The following is a 19,522-nucleotide window of genomic DNA, read 5'->3' as shown; positions in this document are numbered from 1 at the left end:
GCATCAAAAAAATAAGGTCAAACAACTGTTATTTAAAAAAACATAGCTATATAAGCACAGTTTGAGTATTCTGCAACCTGTACTTTGTGCAGGATGATACTATGAAATCAAGGTTAACTAATGTAAGGGAAATGGAAATCAAGTTTTTTAAAGAAAACATTCAACAATATAGCCTTTAGGATGCTAGCATCCCGGGTCTTTCCTTCAGTACCTGTTTGTAGGATGGTTTTATAAACAGTAATGTCCAAAGGAAGTTGCATGGTTAATACAAGCTTAAATTGATATTTATAGTACCAGAATTGATATCAATTTCCCCTCATTTAGCTCAGGAAAACTTCCTGTACAAGGATGTCCCATGAAATCTGATTCACTACTTTTAAGCAGTTCCCAAGTAAATGTTATTTGTTGAACATTTCTTTGATATATGCACAAAAGTATTTTTAGTTATGCCAACTTTCACTCCATGCCAGTCAATTCTACTTTATTACTGAAATCTAATTTATATAATTTATTCATTAATTCAACCATGTATTGACTATGCACTATTATGCAAGGGACTGGAGAAACAAATATGAGCACAATGAAATCTCAGTTATCAGAATATGGCCTTATATTCTGGTAGTGGAATGCTGTAAATATGAAATACAATAGTATTTTTATCTATTCCTATTTGCATTTCTGCCAGTTTTCCTTTTAAGACCCACAAATCCAGTTATCATTGTTTAATGATTACTGCATCAGTGCTTTTGCCAATTAAATTTTTTCCTGACATGTTAAGAGTAACCTCTATTTTACTTGCATGTATGAGGGAGTGTCAGGCTTCCAATTATTCCTTAAAAATCAGTCACTTTGTTTTTAGTTTCTTCTAATATTCAGGCTGAATTCTTTTTTATTTAGCCACTCATTTTATAGGCAAAGCAAGTCTAATTACATTTCATGTTATAGCAATTATCTATGTATTTTTTTCCTCACTCCATTAAAATTTCACCTTTTCCCCTAACCCACATTCTGCAGTGAACTCAAATCTCATCTCCATTATTTATTTTTTCTCACATTATTTATATAGCTACACTATTACTTCCACTTCCTTCTCTTGGGATGTAGGTAGCATTTGGCAACCCATTTTAGCAGGTTGCTTATGCTCATCCCATGACCAAATATCACATCCTCACTCTCTCATTGCTCTGGAAATCTTTCTGTTGTGTAAACCACCTGTGATTTTCAGCACTGTAACAAGCCTTGAAAGGATCCAATTAGGAAGTCTGGGACCTAGGCATAGTAGACACTCAAGAAATGTGTTTAAGTGGAAGAAATGAACTTTCCATAGTAAAACAGTCACAGAGAAATCTAAAGTATAAATTTAGGAGTCAGATGAAAAAAATGCGAACTGTATACCTTATACCTACTTTTTTCCTTCAGGATGACCTTGAATGTCAAAACCTAGTAAAATCAAGGCTAATGTGTATTAAAAATTCATTTAAGCTTGGAGCATGTAATTTTTGCCTGTTTAACTAAATCTCTACACATCTAATGTTATATACACATTAGTTTCTATCATATCTTTCATTAAGCTTCTCTTTAATATTTCGATATGTGAGGGAAGGTGTAACCAAACAGTGGTCATATAGAAATCTTTAAAATACTTTGAACTGTTTTTTTCAAACCTACTGGCTCCATATGGCAGTTATGGCATAACAGGAGAAGGGGAAGTAAAAAAGGGAAAGGAATCCTTTACATATTTTAAGGCTTCAAAGCTGGGAATAAAAGGCCTGAAAGCAGCTTTCTCTTTTCTGTAATTTTAAGATCACTCTCTGGTGTGAAATCTCTACTTGATGGACACCTTCCCAAGTTACATTCATAAGGCCTCATCAGGATGTACAGTTGACCCTTGAACAACACATTTGAACTGTACAGATCCATGTATACTGGAATTTTTTTTTTTCAACTGAACAGAGTTTGAAAGCACATTATTCAGGGATGGGAAACCTGCGTAGATGTAGGGTTTTTCATATACACAGGTTCCACCAGGCTGACCGTGCAACTTGAGTATGGGTAGATTTTGGTGTACATGGGTGGTCCTGGAACCAATCCCCCGAGTATACTGAGGGATGACTGTACTTGAAATAAAGAGTTGATGAGTTATGTTTCTGAACACCCTTCACAGGGTTTCTTTCTGTAATGAATTAAACTCATATCAAATAAAGGTTAAGAAGTCAAGTTTCCTTCTTAAATTTCACATTAAATCTAAATAGGTTATATCCCTACCACTACTTCTGATACTTCTGCTGAGTGGTATCTAACATATTGCACTTCTTCGGATTTCTTCTGAATATTCTGACACACAGAATGCACAAAATAAAATTGAAATGAAGTTGTAAAACCTATTTGAAGTTTCCCTTATCCATTAATTACGATGTTTGGCACCTGTATGAACACGTTGATGCTGAATAAGGTTTGTACTCTGGGTGAAGGTTTTACCACATGTACGACATGCATAGGGTTTCTCTCCTGTGTGAATTCTCTGGTGTTGAATAAGGCATGTTCTCTGGCTAAAATCCTTATCACATTCATTACATTTATAGGGTCTCTCTCCAGTATGAGTTCTCTGATGTTGATTAAGCGATGAGGAATAAATGAAAGCTTTCCCACATTCATTACATTTATAGGGTTTCTCTCCAGTATGAATCCTTTGATGCTGAGTAAGATTTGCACCTTGTCTATATGCTTTCCCACATATATTGCATTTAAAGGGTTTTTCTCCATTATGAATCCTCTGATGTTGAGTAAGGTGCACACTCTGGCTGAATGCTTTCCCACACACACTGCATTTATATGGTTTCTCTCCAGTATGTGTTCTATGATGTTGAGTAAGATTTGCACTCTGGCTGAAGGCTTTCCCACATATATTACATATATAGGATTTCTCTCCAGTGTGAGTGGTTTGATGTTGAATAAGGGTTGAGGAATGAGCAAAGGCTTTTCCACATTCATTACATTTATAACACTTCTCTCCAGAATGAATTCTCTGATGTCGAATAAGGTAAGTACTCTGACTAAACACTTTCCAACATTCATTGCATTTATATGGTTTCTTCCCAGTATGTATTTTTTGATGCTGAAGAAGGTGTGTACTCTGACTGAAAGTCTTCCCACATTCATTGCATATATAAGGTTTTTCTCCAGTATGAACTCTCTGATGATTAATCAGTGATGAACTGTGACTGAAGGTTTTACCACATTCCAAGCATTTATATGGTTTCTCTCCAGTATGTGTCCTTTGATGGATGGTAAGGTGTGCACGCTGACTAAAGTCTTTCCCACAGTCATCACACTTATAGGGTTTCTCTCCAGTATGAATTCTCTGATGTATAGTAAGGTGTGCACGCTGGCTGAAGGCTTTACCACACTGGTGGCATTCATATGGTTTTTCTCCAGTGTGCATTCTCTGATGTGCAATGAGGGATGAAATATGCCTAAACTCCTTCCCACATTCTTCACATTCATACGATTTCTCTTTGGCATGGGTACTTTGGTGTTTCAGGAGGGAAGGGTATTTCCTAAATTTTTTCCCACACACATTACACTTGTAAGGCTTCTCTCCAGGAAGTATTTTCCTATGTACAATACCATATGAGACATGATTGAAGGTTGCCCTGCCTTCATTATACACAGAAGTTTTATTATCTAATTGGGTATCAAACTGTACAATTAGGTTTGAATGCTTTTCAAAATTATTTCTATATATATCATATTTACTAAGACATTCTTCTGTAGGATCATCTTCTTGTGAAAGGACTGACTTCAAACTGAAACCTCTTTCATTAGTGTGAAATTTCCAGAAGCCACCTGTTGCTCGCCTCTGTAATCTATCATTGTAGTCATATGAGTCTTCTAATTTGATGGTCTGGGTTTCTTCCTTTGTGAGTTTAGACATATTCTCCACTGGAGTACATGCTTGAACTTTAGTTTCCCATTCTGAAATAAAAAAAATATAAAAAGTCTTTATTTTGAGAGAGGAAACTGCCAAAATAGAAACAAAATAATAAACATAGATAAAATGCCCAAAGAGAACAGCTCTGAAAACGTCATCATCATGGCCTTTCAAATTTGGGAAAGGAGACAAAAAGGGCAAAAAAAAGGGAGACTAAGTTGTTGAAAACAGACAGGTTCTTCATATTCAACATGGACACAGAGGGAATAAAACAGATTAAGTCAGGTGACAGAGCTAAGAGAAACCAAAACAGTGATAACACTGTGTGGGATAACTTGGGATGGCTTCATGGATTAATTTATGTAATGGGTTCATAAAGTAGACATGCTGACTCTCATCACTCTCTCTTCCAATCTGCTCTGCACAATTCCACATAATATTCCTAAAGCAATTTCACCAAGTGCTTTCTATGCTCAAATATCTCTAGTAAATCTCCCATAGCCTAAAACAATGGTTTTCAAGGTAGTCCTCCCACTAGCAGCATAAGCATCACTATCATCAAGAAATGTGTTAACATTGTTGGGTCTCACCCAGACATACTGAATCAGAAACTCTGGCAGTAGAGCTGAGTAATCTATTTTATTAAACCCAGCAGTTTTGCTACCTACCAAAGTTTAAGGACTAGTGGCTTAAACTATAAAAGTGAAAAAGTTTAGAATACCTCCACTTGGCATTCAATCCCAGAATAACTAAGCCCTTTCTATTCTATTCTGTCTCCTACTACAACTCATGTTCAGCTTAATTTAAAGTTATCCGCTATTTTTTTTTTTTTTTTTTTTTTTTTGGAGACAGACTCTGTGCCATCTTGGCTTACTGCAACCTCTGCCTCCCAGGTTCACGTAATTTTCGTGCCTCAGACTCCTGAATAGCTGGGATTACAGGCAGTAACCACCATGCCCAGCTAATTTTTGTATTTTTAATAGAGACACGGTTTCACCATGTTGGCCAGGCTGGCCTCAAACTCCTGGCCTCAGGTGGTCTGCCTGCCTCAGCCTCCCAAAGTGCTAGGGTTACAGGTATGGGCTGCCACACTCGGCCTAAAGTTATCCACTACGCTTCATAATATTCTCTAGATGCCATGCTAATCCTAGACTCTAGGCCTTCTCTTACGATGCCTTCTCCACCTATTAAAAAAGCTGTTTATAGTCCAACTCATATTTCTCTCTACAATGCTTCTTTGAATTTAAAATACAGATTAGAGGCCAAGCTCTGTGGCTTTCTCCTGTAATCCCAGCACTTTGGGAGGCCAAGGCAGGTGGATCACTTGAGGTCAGGAGTTCGAGACCAGCCTGGCCATCATGGCGAAATTCTATCTCTACTAAAAATAGAAAAATTTAGACAGATGTGGTGGTGTGCGCCTGTAGTCCCAGCTACCTGGGAGGCTAAGGCATGAGAATTGCTTGAGCCTGGGAGGTGGAGGTTGCAGTGAGCCATGATCGCCCCACTGCACTCTAGCCTGGATGACAGAGCAAGATCCTGTCTTCAAAAAAATAAAATAAAATATAGATTAGGTTGAATCATATAGGAAATTGCCTTTTTTTATAAGTCAAAATGGCTGAATGTCAGTAACCCTATATGGTTCAACCTAATATAGTATTGGGCTCATGACAGAACTTGGCTTTATATGAGTACAGTCATGGATTGCTTAACAATGAGGATACGTTCTGAGAAATGCGGTGTTGGGTCAATTTCATCCCTGTGTGAACATCATAGGGTATACTTATATGAACCTAGATGATATACATATATTTTCTTTTTTTAAACATGGAAAGCTAAATGTACCAGCACTATTACTGAATATCAATAATTTCCCCTACTTGATCTGCAATACAAATATCAAGTGCTTATATATCAGGCTTCTATATATGCTCCATTGTTGTCTTATGGGACCACTGTCATACATGCAATTTGTTGTTGACCAAAAAATCATTATGCAGCACATGACTGTAATTCACAATTCTGTACATTTCTTATATTTCCAACCTAGGTGCAAATTCTGGAAATAGTTTATCCTTCTTACACATTTCCTTTAAAAATGGCCCAAGACTCTGGATATGGTGGCGACTCAACTGAAATGGTAAAATAAATGACATTAACATGTAAAAAGGTGAACTCAAATCAAAGTGTACACAGATGTGCATGCATACACATAACCAAACACACACACACCAAACCAAACCAAACCAAAAAGGTTGACCCTCAATCGAACCTGGCTGTAATAAGGCAGTCAAATGTGTATTTGTTGCTGCCTATTAAGTTTCTTGTATAATTATTTAACACAAAATTTAAGTTACAACCTCTATCCTTTGAAACCAGGTGGGAAACATATAACTTGCAAATATCAAGAATTACATAATGTAATTTAATCAAATACAGAATTTATAATATAGCAAAAATGGTACTAAATATTTCAGAAACTTTCTAAGAGGCAAATCACAGTATAATACCTTTACAAATATATCTATTCAATTGAGTAATATGCAGTAATTGAAAATGACAGCTACATCATCAGTAAGGGACTAGTTATTAATAGAATAAGGGATAACAGAATATTGATAACTGATAATTAGGTAGGTCTAGGTACATTGACATGAAAAAGTGTGCAGGATACATTAAGTGAAAAAAAAAGCAGGTGTGTAAAAAAATGTAGAGCAACATCCTGTGTAAAGATATGCTATTTGTGTTACACACAGATAGACACACACACACCACCCCCCCCCAACACACACACGTAATCTAAGGGGAGAAGGTCCTGGTCATGACTGAGGAGAGAGGTACACTTAATATTTGCTTCCTTGTACTGCTTGAATTTACAAACGACTTTTTTTACTTTTATTCAAATACAAAATCATAGTTTATATAAGAAAATGTTTAGGAGTAATGTTAAATGAAAAAGAGTATCATAACAAGCATGAAAACACATCAGAAGTGGAAAAAAAATTACCAAAATGCTAATAATGATATAGGTTTTCGTTTCTAGTTTCTAATTTTCAATAAATTTGCTATATTACTTTTGTTGCTATTTATTACTAGTAAGTAGTTATATTCCATTCCAGTAGGTGTAGCAAAATAAAAAGTAATAAAGAAACATAGAAAATAGTTATATTACTTTCATGAAAGAAAAAAATTTATAAACCAACTTTCTCAAACCAGGATTTGTTATTCCCCTCCCCAGAAGAAAATGAGAATGTGGATGGACTGTACAAGTAGGTGTGTATACACACAAAAAAGAGATGAGATAATACCAGAAGCTGAATTCAACTTCTGTGTAATCAGTATCAGTCTATGACAGATTGTACATACAACTGAAAAGTACTAAAGTTATAATTAACAAACTTAAAGTGAAAGACTGAATAATGACCAGGAATAAGTTGCTACTATAAACACACTTTTTTTTTTGATATGGAGTTTTGCTTTCGTTGCCCAGGTTGGAGTGCAATGGTGCGATCTCGGCTCACCACAACCTCCACCTCCCGGGTTCAAGCGATTCTCTTGCCTCAGCCTCCTGAGTAGCTGCGATTACAGGCATGTGCCACTACGCCTGGCTAATTTTGTATTTTTAGTAGATAGGGTTTCTCCACGTTGGTCAGGCTGGTCTTGAACTCCTGACCTCAGGTGATCCACCCGCCTCAGCCTCTCAAAGTGCTGGGATTACAGGCAAGAGTCACTGCGCCCGGCTGATAAATGCACATTTTTAAACAAATTAGTTTACCAAAACTTCTGAAACAGATCATTAAGCAGGGTTTAAATACATGTTTATCACTAAAACCAGAAAGGATTGGTTAGAAGTGTTATCCCTTGGTTAATAAGGACAAACAGTGGTATAATATTTCCAAACAGAGGAGATTAATGTTGACTCAGGTAATCAAGGAAAGCTTCAGTGGGAGAAGTGTGATTTGAAATGAGCCTCAAAGAATGGCAAAGTACTGTATAAACATAAAGAACTATAAACCATAAAATATAAACATAAAGAACTATAAAAGATCTGAGACAGTAATGGCCATCAAACCAATACTACTATTCTGTTTGTTAATTATCAAAGTTTCCATTTCCTGAAGTATGACTAACCTACTTCCTGAAGTACCCTAACTAAAGGTAGATTCAACTTACTATATATCTCTGAGCTGGCAAGAAAGCAAAATCCTCACAGGCCAAAAATTAAGTAAAAGCAGGAAGGCAAGAAGTGAGTAATAGCTGAAGTTGACTGCCTGAGATAGCTCTTCAATCATGTTTGATGACCTTAAGCTTCCATTCTGAGGGTACAAGGGATTCTGGGGCTAGAAGACAAAGGCTGGGGCCCAGCCAAGGAGAGGAGGCTGACAGGAGTCCCTTGAACAGAGGACTACACACTATGTAAGAACAGGCTAGGCTAAAAAAACAAAACCCCAAAACCTCACTGTCCAGAAGGAAAAAAGGAACTGTCTTTCTCAGTCTTGGTGCTCTTTGGAGGGAGAAAAATCCCCCCCTCTCCAAATGCATAACCATACATTGCCCTTTCTTGAGTATTCAGAGCCCAAATTTGTGCTCTCTGATGATCTAAAAAACTCTTCATGTTGAGAAGTGACTTCAGACTGCAAGTATCTCCCAGAAGACTATCCTGACTCTAATCCAGGCTTATTTCCATACTCTGTATGTTTTCTCAGTGCCTAGAGTGTGCAGAATGTGTTCCCCAGAGAATTTAGTGTGCTGTAGGTGTATTTTGTATTTTGCCAACTAAGGCATATAAGGCGATAAATTATAGAGAATAATTAGCTTTTAAAGTTTATGACCCTTAAAATACCTAATGACCAAAGTTAGTTTTTTAAAAAAGTGAAACAATTCACTCTAAGGTAGCATTTTTTTTTTTTTTTTTTTTGAGACAGAGTATTACTCTCTCACCCAGTGGGAATGCAGTGGTGCGACCTTGGCTCACTGCAGCCTTGATCTCCCGGGCTCAAGTTATCCTCTCACTTCAGTCTCCCTGAAGCTGGGACTATAGTCATGAATCACCACGACCAGTTAATTAAAAAAATTTTTTTTAGTAGAGACAGGTCTCACTATGTTGCCCAGGGTGGTCTCAAATTCCTGAGTTCAAGCGATCTGCCTGCCTCAGCCTCCCAAAGTGTTGGGGTTACAGGTGTGAGCCACTGTGCCTGGCCATATCATATCTGTCATTATTATTTAATTCACTGTTGTATACTAGCATCCATATTGGTGGATATATAAGAAGTCAGTGTCTTAGATTTAAAAAATGGAATAATGGCTGGGCGCCATGGCTCACACCTGTAATCTCAGCACTGGAGGCCAAGACAGGTGGATCGCTTGAGCCCAGAAATTGAGACCAGTCTGGGAAACATAGCAAGACCCTGCTCTGCAAAAAATACAAAAATTATCTGGGCATGGTGGCACACACCTGTACTCCCAGCTACTCAGGAGGCTGAGGTGGAAGGATCGCTTGAATGCAGGAGATAGAGGTTGCAGTGAGCCATGGTCATACCATTGCACTCCAGCTTGGGTGACAGAGTGAGACTCTGTCTCAACAACAGCAATAAAATAAAATAAAATAATAAAATAAAATAAAAAATGGAATAACAAAGCAAGATGCAAGAATATACATAGTATACTTCTTTCGTATACAAAAGAAGATAATATATTAATAATTTATTTTTGCAAAGAGAAACATAGGAAGGATACACCAGAAACTGATGATCATGGTTACCTATAGGGAGTAGGTGGAAAGAGAGCAGAAGGAAAGGAAATGTATACCTTTCTATATAGTTTTTGAGTTATCAGCCATGTTACTGTTTTCGCATACTCAAAAATGTAAATTAAAAATAATTTTAAAAAGCAAGAAAACACTATCCTTAGTGGTATATATTCTAAGGACAAAAAGGACTTCAAAGAAATCTTGAACTTTCTAGACTGTTTGTTATAGTGATGTAAATTTGAAACTATTTTTGTGTGTAACATATGATACAGCAAATAAGTAAATATGCTGATGTTGGAAACTAGGTTATTCACTGCATGAGACAGGAGATACAAAATGGAAAATGGGAATATATAAAATGGAATATCCTTGTTGTGTTAGATTTGAATTGGAGTTTAAGTATGAACTCCTGACTTAAAAGAACTAACACACATGTACACATGCATAAACACACACAAACACACACACACACACAAACTTCCTAGCTCTATCCACTGAACAGTAGCAATGATACCATTAAACAGTGAATACACTTATGGCCCAGATCTTGGTTTCTAAGTACCATTCCCTACTAAAATGAATCAGGATTCCTTGGAGAAATCCCAAGTCTAAGGTGAGCATAAGGTGAGCCTAAAGAACATCTGGTTGTGCCAGAAAGCAAGGAAATGGATGAAGACTAATTGGGACATGTCAAAAAGATGCTGGACTTTCTTTGATGCTAGAGTGCCCAAATTTGGAACAATTGAGCATCAAAAACACAAAACAAAATGTAAAAACTGGAATTAATGGACTAATAATACATAAATATACATACATATATATATATTTTTCCTTTTTCTTTTTTGAAATGGAGTCTCGCTCTGTTGCCCAGGCTAGAGTGCAGTGCCACAATCTTGGCTCCCTGCAATCTCCACCTCCCGAGTTCAAGCGGGATTCTCCTTCCTCAGCATCCCCAGTAGCTGGGACTACAGGCACGCACCACCATGCCCAGCTAATTTTTGTATTATTATTATTATTATTTTTAGTAGAGACAGGGTTTTACCATGTTGACCAGGCTGGTCTCAAACTCCTGACCTCAAGTGATCCACCTACCTTGGCCTCCTAAAGTGCTGAGATTACAGGAGTGAGCCACCGTGCCTGGCCAACTAATCATATATTGAATTTTAAAAATTTCCATTAGTCCACAGTGGTATATACATAAAAATGGGGTGAGGGAAGGAGAGCTATTCTTTTTTGTTTTTTTTGAGATGGAGTCTAGCTCTGTTGCCTAGGCTGGAGTGCAGTGGCACAATCTTGGCTCACTGCAACCTCCGCCTCCTGGGTTCAAGTGATTCTCCTGCCTCAGCCTCCCAAGTAGCTGGGATTACAGGCACCCGCCACCACACCCAGGTAATTTTTGTATTTTCAGTAGATACAGAGTTTCACTGTGTTGGCCAGGCTGGTCTCGAACTCCTGACTTCGTGATCCGCCCACCTTGGCCTCCTAAAGTGCTGGGATTACAGGCGTACCCGGCCAAAATAGCTATTCTTTAATGAAGAATGCTGTTAATCATTTAGAAAAGATGACTGAATTAGAAAATCACCATTTTGCAGCTGGGCATGGTGGCTCACGCCTGTAATCTCAGTACTTTGGGAGGCCAAGGCAGGTGGATCACCTGAAGTCAGGAGTTTGAGACCAGCCTGGCCAACATGGTGACACCCTGTCTCTACTAAAAATACAAAAACTAGCTGGGTGTGGTGGCACATGCTTCTAACCCCAGCTACTCTGGAAGCTGAGGCAGGAGAATTGCTTGAACCCAGGAGGCAGAGGTTGCAGTGAGAGGCGATCACGCCATTGCACTCCAGCCTGGGCAACAAGAGTGAAACTCCATCTCAAAAACAACAAAAACGAAAATCACCATTTGCAACCAGCAATATAACAATGCAAAGATAATCAAATGGATGCTAAAAATTTTAAGTAAAAGATTATCGAGGAATAGTCATGTGACCTCAAAGTATCACTCCACAGATTACTTATTAATCATAAAGAATGCACCTTTAAAAAGGAGAGATCCTGTAGACACCACCTTAACCAAACTGAGCATCACCAATGATGAGATGAATTACCACTATGTACCTCCTGAGGAAATGCAATGGAAGATACATATCACCTTTCAAATATTCTTGGTAAAATCTTTAAACTGACTAATCTTTAGGAAACAATGAGGCAAATCTAAACTGTAGGTCATTAAAAAAAACTGGCTTGGATCCTTTAAAAAATGTCAATATCATGAAAGACTTTTTTTAAAAAAGAAAAAAGGCTGGGGAACATTTCTCTATTAAAAGGTACTAAAGATACGAGATAAACAAGTGGAACATGTGATTCCTGACTGGATCCTGTATTGGGGAGAAAAATATCTATAAAGGATGTTTTTGGGACAGTTGGGAAAAATCTGAATATTTGACTATACATTTGATGACACTATTATATAAATGTTAAATATCTAGAGTGAGAGAATGGTATCATGCTTATGTAGAAGAATGTTCATGTTCTTAGAAGGTATTTAGGGGTTGTCATGATGTCTATTAAAATGGCTCAGTGCAAAAACCTTTGTAGAGAGATAGAGCAAAAGTGGCTAAACGATGATAATTAGTGATTCCAAGTAGACAGTACATAAGTGATTAATGTAATGTGCCTGTGTAGGTTTGAAATTGTTTAAAATGAAGTTACTGTGGAGGGAATAAGCAAGGAGTGAGAATGAAAAAGTCCATGACTAAGGAACAAGTTCAATAATAAAAATATGATGCAGATATAAAAAGAGAAATGAGGAAGCTCTTTACATACTCATTTGGAAGGCTTTTCAAGATATACTTTTAAGTTAAAAAAGCAAGGTACAAAACAGTATGTATAGTATGCTACCATTCATATTAAAAATGGAGAAAAACTATTTTTATATTGACTTTACATGCAAAAAACTCAAAGCAAAATAAACATCTCTAACAACTGTTTATTGCCACACTTTTATCCTGGAGACAACAGTTGTTCAAACTTTATTACCTGACTTCTACTTATGTGGGAGGACAGACTTCTACAGGAAAACAGTGGTTCATGGACATGCTCTAATGACAGCGGTCACATGCTAGGGAGATGTAGGAACTGGGTGAATGTGGTATTCAGGTGGGTAATTTATATATATATTTTTATATATATTTTGCTTTATACATTTTTAAAAATTGTGAATCGTGAATATATTATCTTTAAAGTAATTCGAAAATAAAAAAGAAAGGGATGATTTAGAAAAGTGAAGGCAGGGGGATGTAGGGATTTGTCAGTGAACAGAATAAAAGAAACTCAAAAAGAAGAAGGTTTAACATTTAAATTTTTAGGGGGCATTCATGCATGTTTAAATCTAGAGGAAGGGGAACATGGCACAATGAAAGCCCTAGACAAAGCCCTAAGAGATGAGACCTAGAGGTCATGTAGAAGGATAAAATGAGAAGAGACACGGGAAAAGTGTGTTAATAGTGATCTTAGGAAGCTCTTCCTGAAGAGGCCTCTGTAAAGAAGCAACACCAAACAGCTCAGTGTTCTTCACAGGCTAGAAAGCCTTTGCAAAAAGTGACCTGGTCATATTTAAAATGCATATCTCACCACACTTAGGATATAGATTCTTAAATGCAAAGAAGCTCATGTGCTTTCTGTTTCTCACCTGGACTAGGGCCTTCTAAAATTTCTTTTATCACCATCCATGGTTCTTCCAACATGGGAATCACAGTTGGTCTGTACACTGTAAGTCCTGTTCAGGAGGAATATAATGAATTTTATCCTGGAGATAAACAGTTGCTCCAAGTTTTATTACCAGACTTCTACCTATCTGAGAGAACAGACCTCTGTAGGAGAACAATAGTTCATGGACATGATCTAATAAGAGAATTAGGCTGTTGGTTGTTATCCTTTTCCGAGACAGGATAACAATTTCCTGCCACTTAAGAGGATATGTGAAGGAAGAAACCTTCCTTTAGAGTAGCAAAGGCTGGGCAAGGCAGCATCGGGTGGCAGCACTATGAAGCTGTGCATCAGTTGCTAATGTTCTCTCACTTAAAAACCTTTCATTTGAGAAACGGGAGTAAAACAGTCACTCTTGTGCTTGAATGAGATAAGAACATTTATTTCTAGACCCCATTTTTAGCCAAGCATGTCTGAGGGCCAACCCATTTTTAACAACGGGTGTAAGAAAGAGACCCGGGGGGACAGGCTGAGAGGAGGAGGGGTAGAGATGATCCTTACCCAGAGAAACCATGTTCCAATAGTTCTGTAGTGTCACAGTCTTGTATAATTCCTTCTGCACAGGACGCATTAACTCCCAGTCCTCCTGGGTGATGTCTACAGCCACATCTTTGAATGTCATCGATTCCTAAAATATCAAGTGTAACTTAACTCAGTTCAAGAACTAATGGCAAAGGGGACACGGATGACACTGGGTGTATGTATGCTGGGGGAGTGTCACAGAATTTTAAGCTTTAGTAGGATCCTAGAAGTTGTCTAGTCAAAACCCTTCCCCGACATATGGACAGCCCCACAGCATCTCTCCATGACCCTAAACGGAAGTTTGAAAATAGATCAGAATTTATTTTCACTTGGCACTCGTGCATGCATTGGTGGCAGCTCCATTTTACAAAGAAAAAGTTTATTATTAATATTTTTAAAAGAGACAGGGTCCACTCTGTTGCATGTGCTGGACTAGTGCATGCATTGGTGGCAGCTCCATTTTTAAAAGGAAAAGGTTTATTATTATTATTTTTTAAAAGAGACAGGGTCTCGCCTGGTCACCTGGGCTGGAGTGCAATGGTCCAACCATTGTTCACTGCAGCCCCGAACTCCTGGGCAGAAGTGATCCTCTCACCTCACCCTCCCGAGTAGGTGGGACTACAGGCACACACCACCACAGTTGGCTAATTTTTAAATTGTTTTGTAGAGATGGGGTTTTGCTATGCTGCCCAGGCTGGTCTCAAACTCCTGAACTCAAGCGATCCTTCACCTCAGCTCCCCAAAGTGTTGAGATTACAGAAGTGATCCACCATGCCTGACTTGAGTTTTAAATTTTAAACACAGATGACACAGAGTTGAATGGTTTTGCTTTTCAAGCTATGCTTTAAGAATAAATCCAACATATTATAATTAAAATGTTAAGATATTTTTATGTGTTCTATAGTTAAATTCAGTCTTTCTTTTAAAAAATGTAACAGATGCCAATAATCACAGTGTTGAACTGCTGCACTGTTAAATACATTTCACAATCTGGTAAGGTTAGTGCCTTTCTTGTTTGCTCTTCTTTTGTTAAAAAGATAGTATTATCTTACATGTTTCTTTTTTATTTATTTTTTTTTGAGACAGAGTCTTGCTCTGTTGCCCAGGCTGGAGTGCAGTGACCTCCCGAGTAGCTGGGATTACAGGCGCATGCCACCATGCCCAGCTAATTTTTGTATTTTTAGTAGAGACAGGGTTTTGCCATGTTGGCCAGGCTGGTCTCCAAACTCCTGACCTCAGGTGATCCAGCTGCCTCCGCCTCCCAAAGTGCTGGGATGACAGGTGTGAGCCACTGCGCCTGGCCATGTGTTTATTTTTGCATATAATTGTATCTTTAAAAAATAATATTGGAGGCTAGGTGCAGTGGCTCATACCTATAATCCCAACACTTTGGGAAGCCAAGGCAGGAGGATCACTTTGAGGCCAGAAGTTTAAGACCAGCCTGGGCAATTTAGTGAGATCCTATCTCTTAAAAATTTTTTTCTTTTAAATCATATTGGGATTTAAAACTTGTATTAAGTTTATAACTTAGGGAGAACTGGTGACTTTATAATATTTAAGGTTTCTTTCATGTTCCACAAAATATTAGACATGAAAGTACTGCAATATTTATACTATGCTTAGTTTTAGATATTTTAAATTTTTTGGGGGGGTGTGATACTGGAAGCATTTTTTTCATTTTATCATTTATCTCATTTTTATGTGTATATGTTGATATATATGTATGTATATATGTGATTAATTTTTGCATGTCATTTTCTGTAGTCATTTTATCCAGTTTTTCTATTAGTGTTTCTAACAGTTTTTCCCTTGATTTTGTTAGGTTTTCCAGGTAAATGTTCACATCATCAATGAATAATCATTTTAACTTGGTTACCAAAGGCTTTCCAATTTCAGAAAGACCAGTTATATTTTTACAGTAAATCTTTCTCTTAAGGTAGCTTGAGTTACTATTCTTTAAAATAATACAGACTCATGGCCGGGCACGGTGGCTCACATCTGTAATCCCAGCACTTTGGGAGGTCAACGCGGGTGGATCACCTGAGGTCAGGAGTTCAAGACCAGCATGGCCAACATGGCGAATCCCTGTCTCTACTAAAATACAAAAATACAAAATACAAAAATTAGGCAGGCATGTTGGCGCGCACCTGTAACCCCAGCTACTCCAGAGGCTGTGGCATGAGAATCACTTGAACCCAGGAGGTAGAGGTTGCAGTGGACCAAGATCGCACCACCGCACTTCAGCCTGGGCAACAAAGTGCGATTCTGTCTCAAAAAATATACATAAATTCATGATCAACAATAATATGACAGAATGCATGGCCTTTAACTACTTGTTAATGAGGAAAAATAATAGTAACAATCATCTATTAATTGTTTAATCCAGGCTAACTACAAGTCTCATAATATTTAATACTCACAATCTAAGAGGTAAATGCTATTTATGAGAGTAGAATAACTCAGGCTAAGAGAGGTTAAGTATCTTGTCCCAAATTGCAGTTCCAGTGGTAGAGCCAGGAACCAAAACCTAAATCCATCTGGCTGTGGAGATCAATCCTGTATCCTCTATGTGATATTGCTGACAAAGTCAAAGTAAGGAAAGACATATGGGAAGGGAAGGGAATGGAAGCCCCTTTTCTTTATAGTACATTCACCTACCTTAACAGACCAAGATAACATAGGAGAGAAACTGGAGCTTAAGTCCTTGATAGAGCTTCTGGGGGCACAGTAGTTATAGGGCCAGGTCAGAAAATGTCCTCACACACTAAGAAGGCATCTTAAAATCAGAAAACACAGTCACACTCACTTTGGTCACCAAGTCATTTAGCCATCCTGCCTGGAAAGCATGTTTTCCTCTGGGGTCTTCCTCTGGGGTATCTTGGGAAAGGGTAGAGTTTTGAGGAGCTAGAGAAGAGAAAGAGGTCATGAGGGAGATTAGTCCTTTTTGAATAGACTAGGAAACCCCTCACCAAATAGATGCCTACACTTTCTTAAATTGAGAAGTAAGAAGGAAATAAAAAACAGCACTCCTACTTCAAAGCATCAGACGAAAGGGCCAATGACTTGTCCTAAGACATCAAAACACACTTCAAAAACAAGCTTGCTCTAAAAATCTTAAAGAGTATGAACAAAATTCACATTTTAACTAAATCCTTACAGAATATTAATTTTGTGAGTTATCTCTTAATAAGGGAATGTTCTCTAGACCCTTTCTTCCTTTTTTGGAAGTATTTTATTGTAAAATTCAATTCACAAAGCAAATGATTAGTAGAATGGTGCAAACCTCTGCAGGTACTTTCTGAGGGCTCACACAGTGGTAATTTGGTTGTGTCTGGTCATTCTTTCAAGACATTTTTCCTGGGGGTTTAGATAATGTGTGTTTGCTCCCAAGCAATCTGGAAGGAGAACATCATGGATGGAGCTCATGTTAAAGCCTTGTTCTCACTCACTAACCTTTGTTCTCCCCAATTTCTTTCTTTTTAAAAAATGCATCCTGGCCCTCTCAGTGTTCTCCCCAATTTCTTTAAAGGAGCTGCTCAGATGTGCTAGTTGTCTTCTTTAACCACCCAGGGATTCCTCCCCTCTCTGCTCTATGATTCTCACCTTCCTCTTCTAGAATCTGAGTCAAATCCTCCACCAGAGTCACTGCTTCCTCGCTGCTCTCTGGATACTGGGACTTTACCCAAGTCCTAACCTCACCAGGCAGGATGGTCAGGAATTGCTCCAGCACCAGCAGCTCCAAAATTTGTTCCTTTGAGTGAATCTCAGGTCTCAGCCACTTAAGGCAGAGCTCTCGGAGTTGACTCAATGCCTTTCGAGGACCAGCCAGGTCTGGGTATGGAAAATTCCTAAAATTCTGTCGACAGGTCTCAGTGTCACGCAAGAATCTCGAAGTAAGGATTTCCTTCTCAACATTGTAGGGTCCACTCTGAGCCTTGTCTGACTTCCACCTTAGAAGGATTTGGGAACGTGAAGAATTGTTCATCCTCTTGCTTGAGGCTAACATTGCTACAGACAGGAGAGTCAATCTGGCAATATCCTTTATTTCTCCAGTAGTGAGCCAACTGCTTGAAGTCTCATGCTAGAGTCACAAGGACACTATATCAAAGGCTGCTGCAGCCGAGGGCAGAACAGAATCAAGGAAGAGTTAGCAGCCTTAGTGACAAATTCTGAGCCCAGAACTTGCAGGGATGGATAAAAGACCCTGAAACACAAGCATGGACCACAAGGTCAAGAATCCCTGGTGTACTCTACTATACATATACACACACAGAAACAGACTCGCAGTGTGCATAGATGAACACGCGTAGCTTTACCTTGTCTTCCTCCCCTATATCCTTAGACTTGTAAGGGAACTGCAATCTGCTTGGGGTTGGTGGGGGATGGAGCTGCTATTAAAAAGGTAGTGTCAGAGGCAATGACTCAAAGAATCTAAGCAAAACGACAGATTAAACCTCTAACCTGTTGAAACAAAAATTAAACATTTTTATAGAGAAAATAGTTTCACTATTTTAGTCACTGATGTTACAGAAGCTGTAATGACTGAACTGGCTCTCAACAACAACAGAGCGAATCTGTTACTTGGAAGAAACGAGGAGAATTTCTTCTTAATACAGTGCTCAAGGTTCCCAAGGGAACTGTCAGGGGAAAGGGCGAGCCATTTCTCTGCTTTGCATGTTAATGCCAGCCGATTCTAGCCTTTCACTATCAGAGGGCTGGGAAGACCAGCGGGTTGGACTGGAAAAGAGTGAAGAGGTTGGTGTGACTTGAAGTCCTTTAAGTGCTTCTACAGGAGACAGTTCTTTAAGGATATATTGGAAACAAGGATTCTCGAAGGAAACCTTAGAACCGGCCTGATCTGGAGGAGAACCGACACCACCTGTCCCCAGGCTCCAGCTCCGAGCCCTGCTCAGACACAGTCGTGCCGCCAAACACAACTGTTTACAAGGCCCTGCAGAGAAGATGCGACAGCCTTGCCTTGCCTCCTGTCGCCTCCCCTTCCCGGCCAAGTCCCTCTGCCTCTTACTCCTCTTCAGCCGCAGGGTCGAGGGCGAGGGCAGCGGGGGAGTCGGGGACCCTGCGACGCGCAACGCTGGGACTGGGCCCACAGCAGCCTCCACCCCGTCTTTGCCCTCCCGCAGGCCACGAGCACGGGAGCCCGCGCGTGGACGGGATAGGGCTGTCACTGACCGCGCCGACACTCGCGCGCTGCGCCCGGACATCAATACCTGTCGCTGGGACCCGGCCGACGGGCAGCCGTAGCGGCCCTAAGGCCACAGGCAACAATGGCGACGCTGGCACAGGCGCCTGCGTGGCGGGCTCAGTACTGAGCGGCAGCGGGTCCTCGGGCTCCGCCAGTTCCCTTCCCTGCAAAGCACAGAGTGTCCCGGCCAGGAGCTGCACGTTCCAGCCCGGTCCTGAGAAGCCCGGCCCAGAAGCCTCGGCGCCTCTGCCTCGCCGCGACCTCGCCTCGGCGTCACTGCGCATGTGCACCAGGAGAACGCTGCGCGCCCGCAGAGCCAATCGGAGCCCGAGTTTCGGCCTCCCCCTCCCGCGCC

At 39.4% G+C, this 19,522-nt stretch overlaps 1 protein-coding gene across 4 annotated transcripts; it reads right to left on the bottom strand.

The window, feature by feature from the left end:
* Positions 1 to 454: 454 nt before the first annotated feature.
* Positions 455 to 19,522, bottom strand: ZNF287 (zinc finger protein 287). 4 transcript variants are annotated; one of them, XM_077968584.1, is made up of 7 exons: positions 19,193 to 19,445; positions 18,281 to 18,425; positions 17,568 to 18,168; positions 16,771 to 16,868; positions 13,944 to 14,070; positions 13,366 to 13,452; positions 455 to 3,975 (listed from the first exon to the last, which is right to left on the bottom strand). In XM_077968584.1, the coding sequence occupies exons 3-7, from the start codon at positions 17,968 to 17,970 to the stop codon at positions 2,405 to 2,407; spliced, it is 2,286 nt and encodes a 761-aa protein (XP_077824710.1). In that variant the 5' UTR covers positions 17,971 to 18,168; positions 18,281 to 18,425; positions 19,193 to 19,445; the 3' UTR covers positions 455 to 2,404. The 4 variants fall into 4 exon arrangements, with proteins under 4 accessions (XP_077824710.1, XP_077824712.1, XP_077824711.1 ...); XM_077968586.1 differs by lacking the exon at positions 18,281 to 18,425 and having other exon boundaries at positions 17,568 to 17,914; NM_001266709.1 differs by lacking the exon at positions 18,281 to 18,425 and having other exon boundaries at positions 2,216 to 3,975; positions 19,193 to 19,409.

Source organism: Macaca mulatta, chromosome 16, assembly GCF_049350105.2.
Source record: "Macaca mulatta isolate MMU2019108-1 chromosome 16, T2T-MMU8v2.0, whole genome shotgun sequence".
Classification (NCBI taxonomy): domain Eukaryota; kingdom Metazoa; phylum Chordata; class Mammalia; order Primates; family Cercopithecidae; genus Macaca; species Macaca mulatta.
This window is presented reverse-complemented; position numbering and strand designations above follow the sequence as displayed.

What these genes read in the sequence shown, in the direction of transcription:
- ZNF287 (XM_077968584.1), bottom strand. Translation starts at nt 17,970, where the DNA reads ATGTTAGCCTCAAGCAAGAGGATGAACAATTCTTCACGTTCCCAAATC. An exon ending in TTGGAACATGGTTTCTCTGG is followed by an intron (nt 13,453 to 13,943) that starts GTAAGGATCATC and finishes CCTCCTGAACAG; the next exon opens with GACTTACAGTGTACAGACCA. An exon ending in TTTAGAAGGCCCTAGTCCAG is followed by an intron (nt 3,976 to 13,365) that starts GTGAGAAACAGA and finishes TTTTTATTTCAG; the next exon opens with AATGGGAAACTAAAGTTCAA.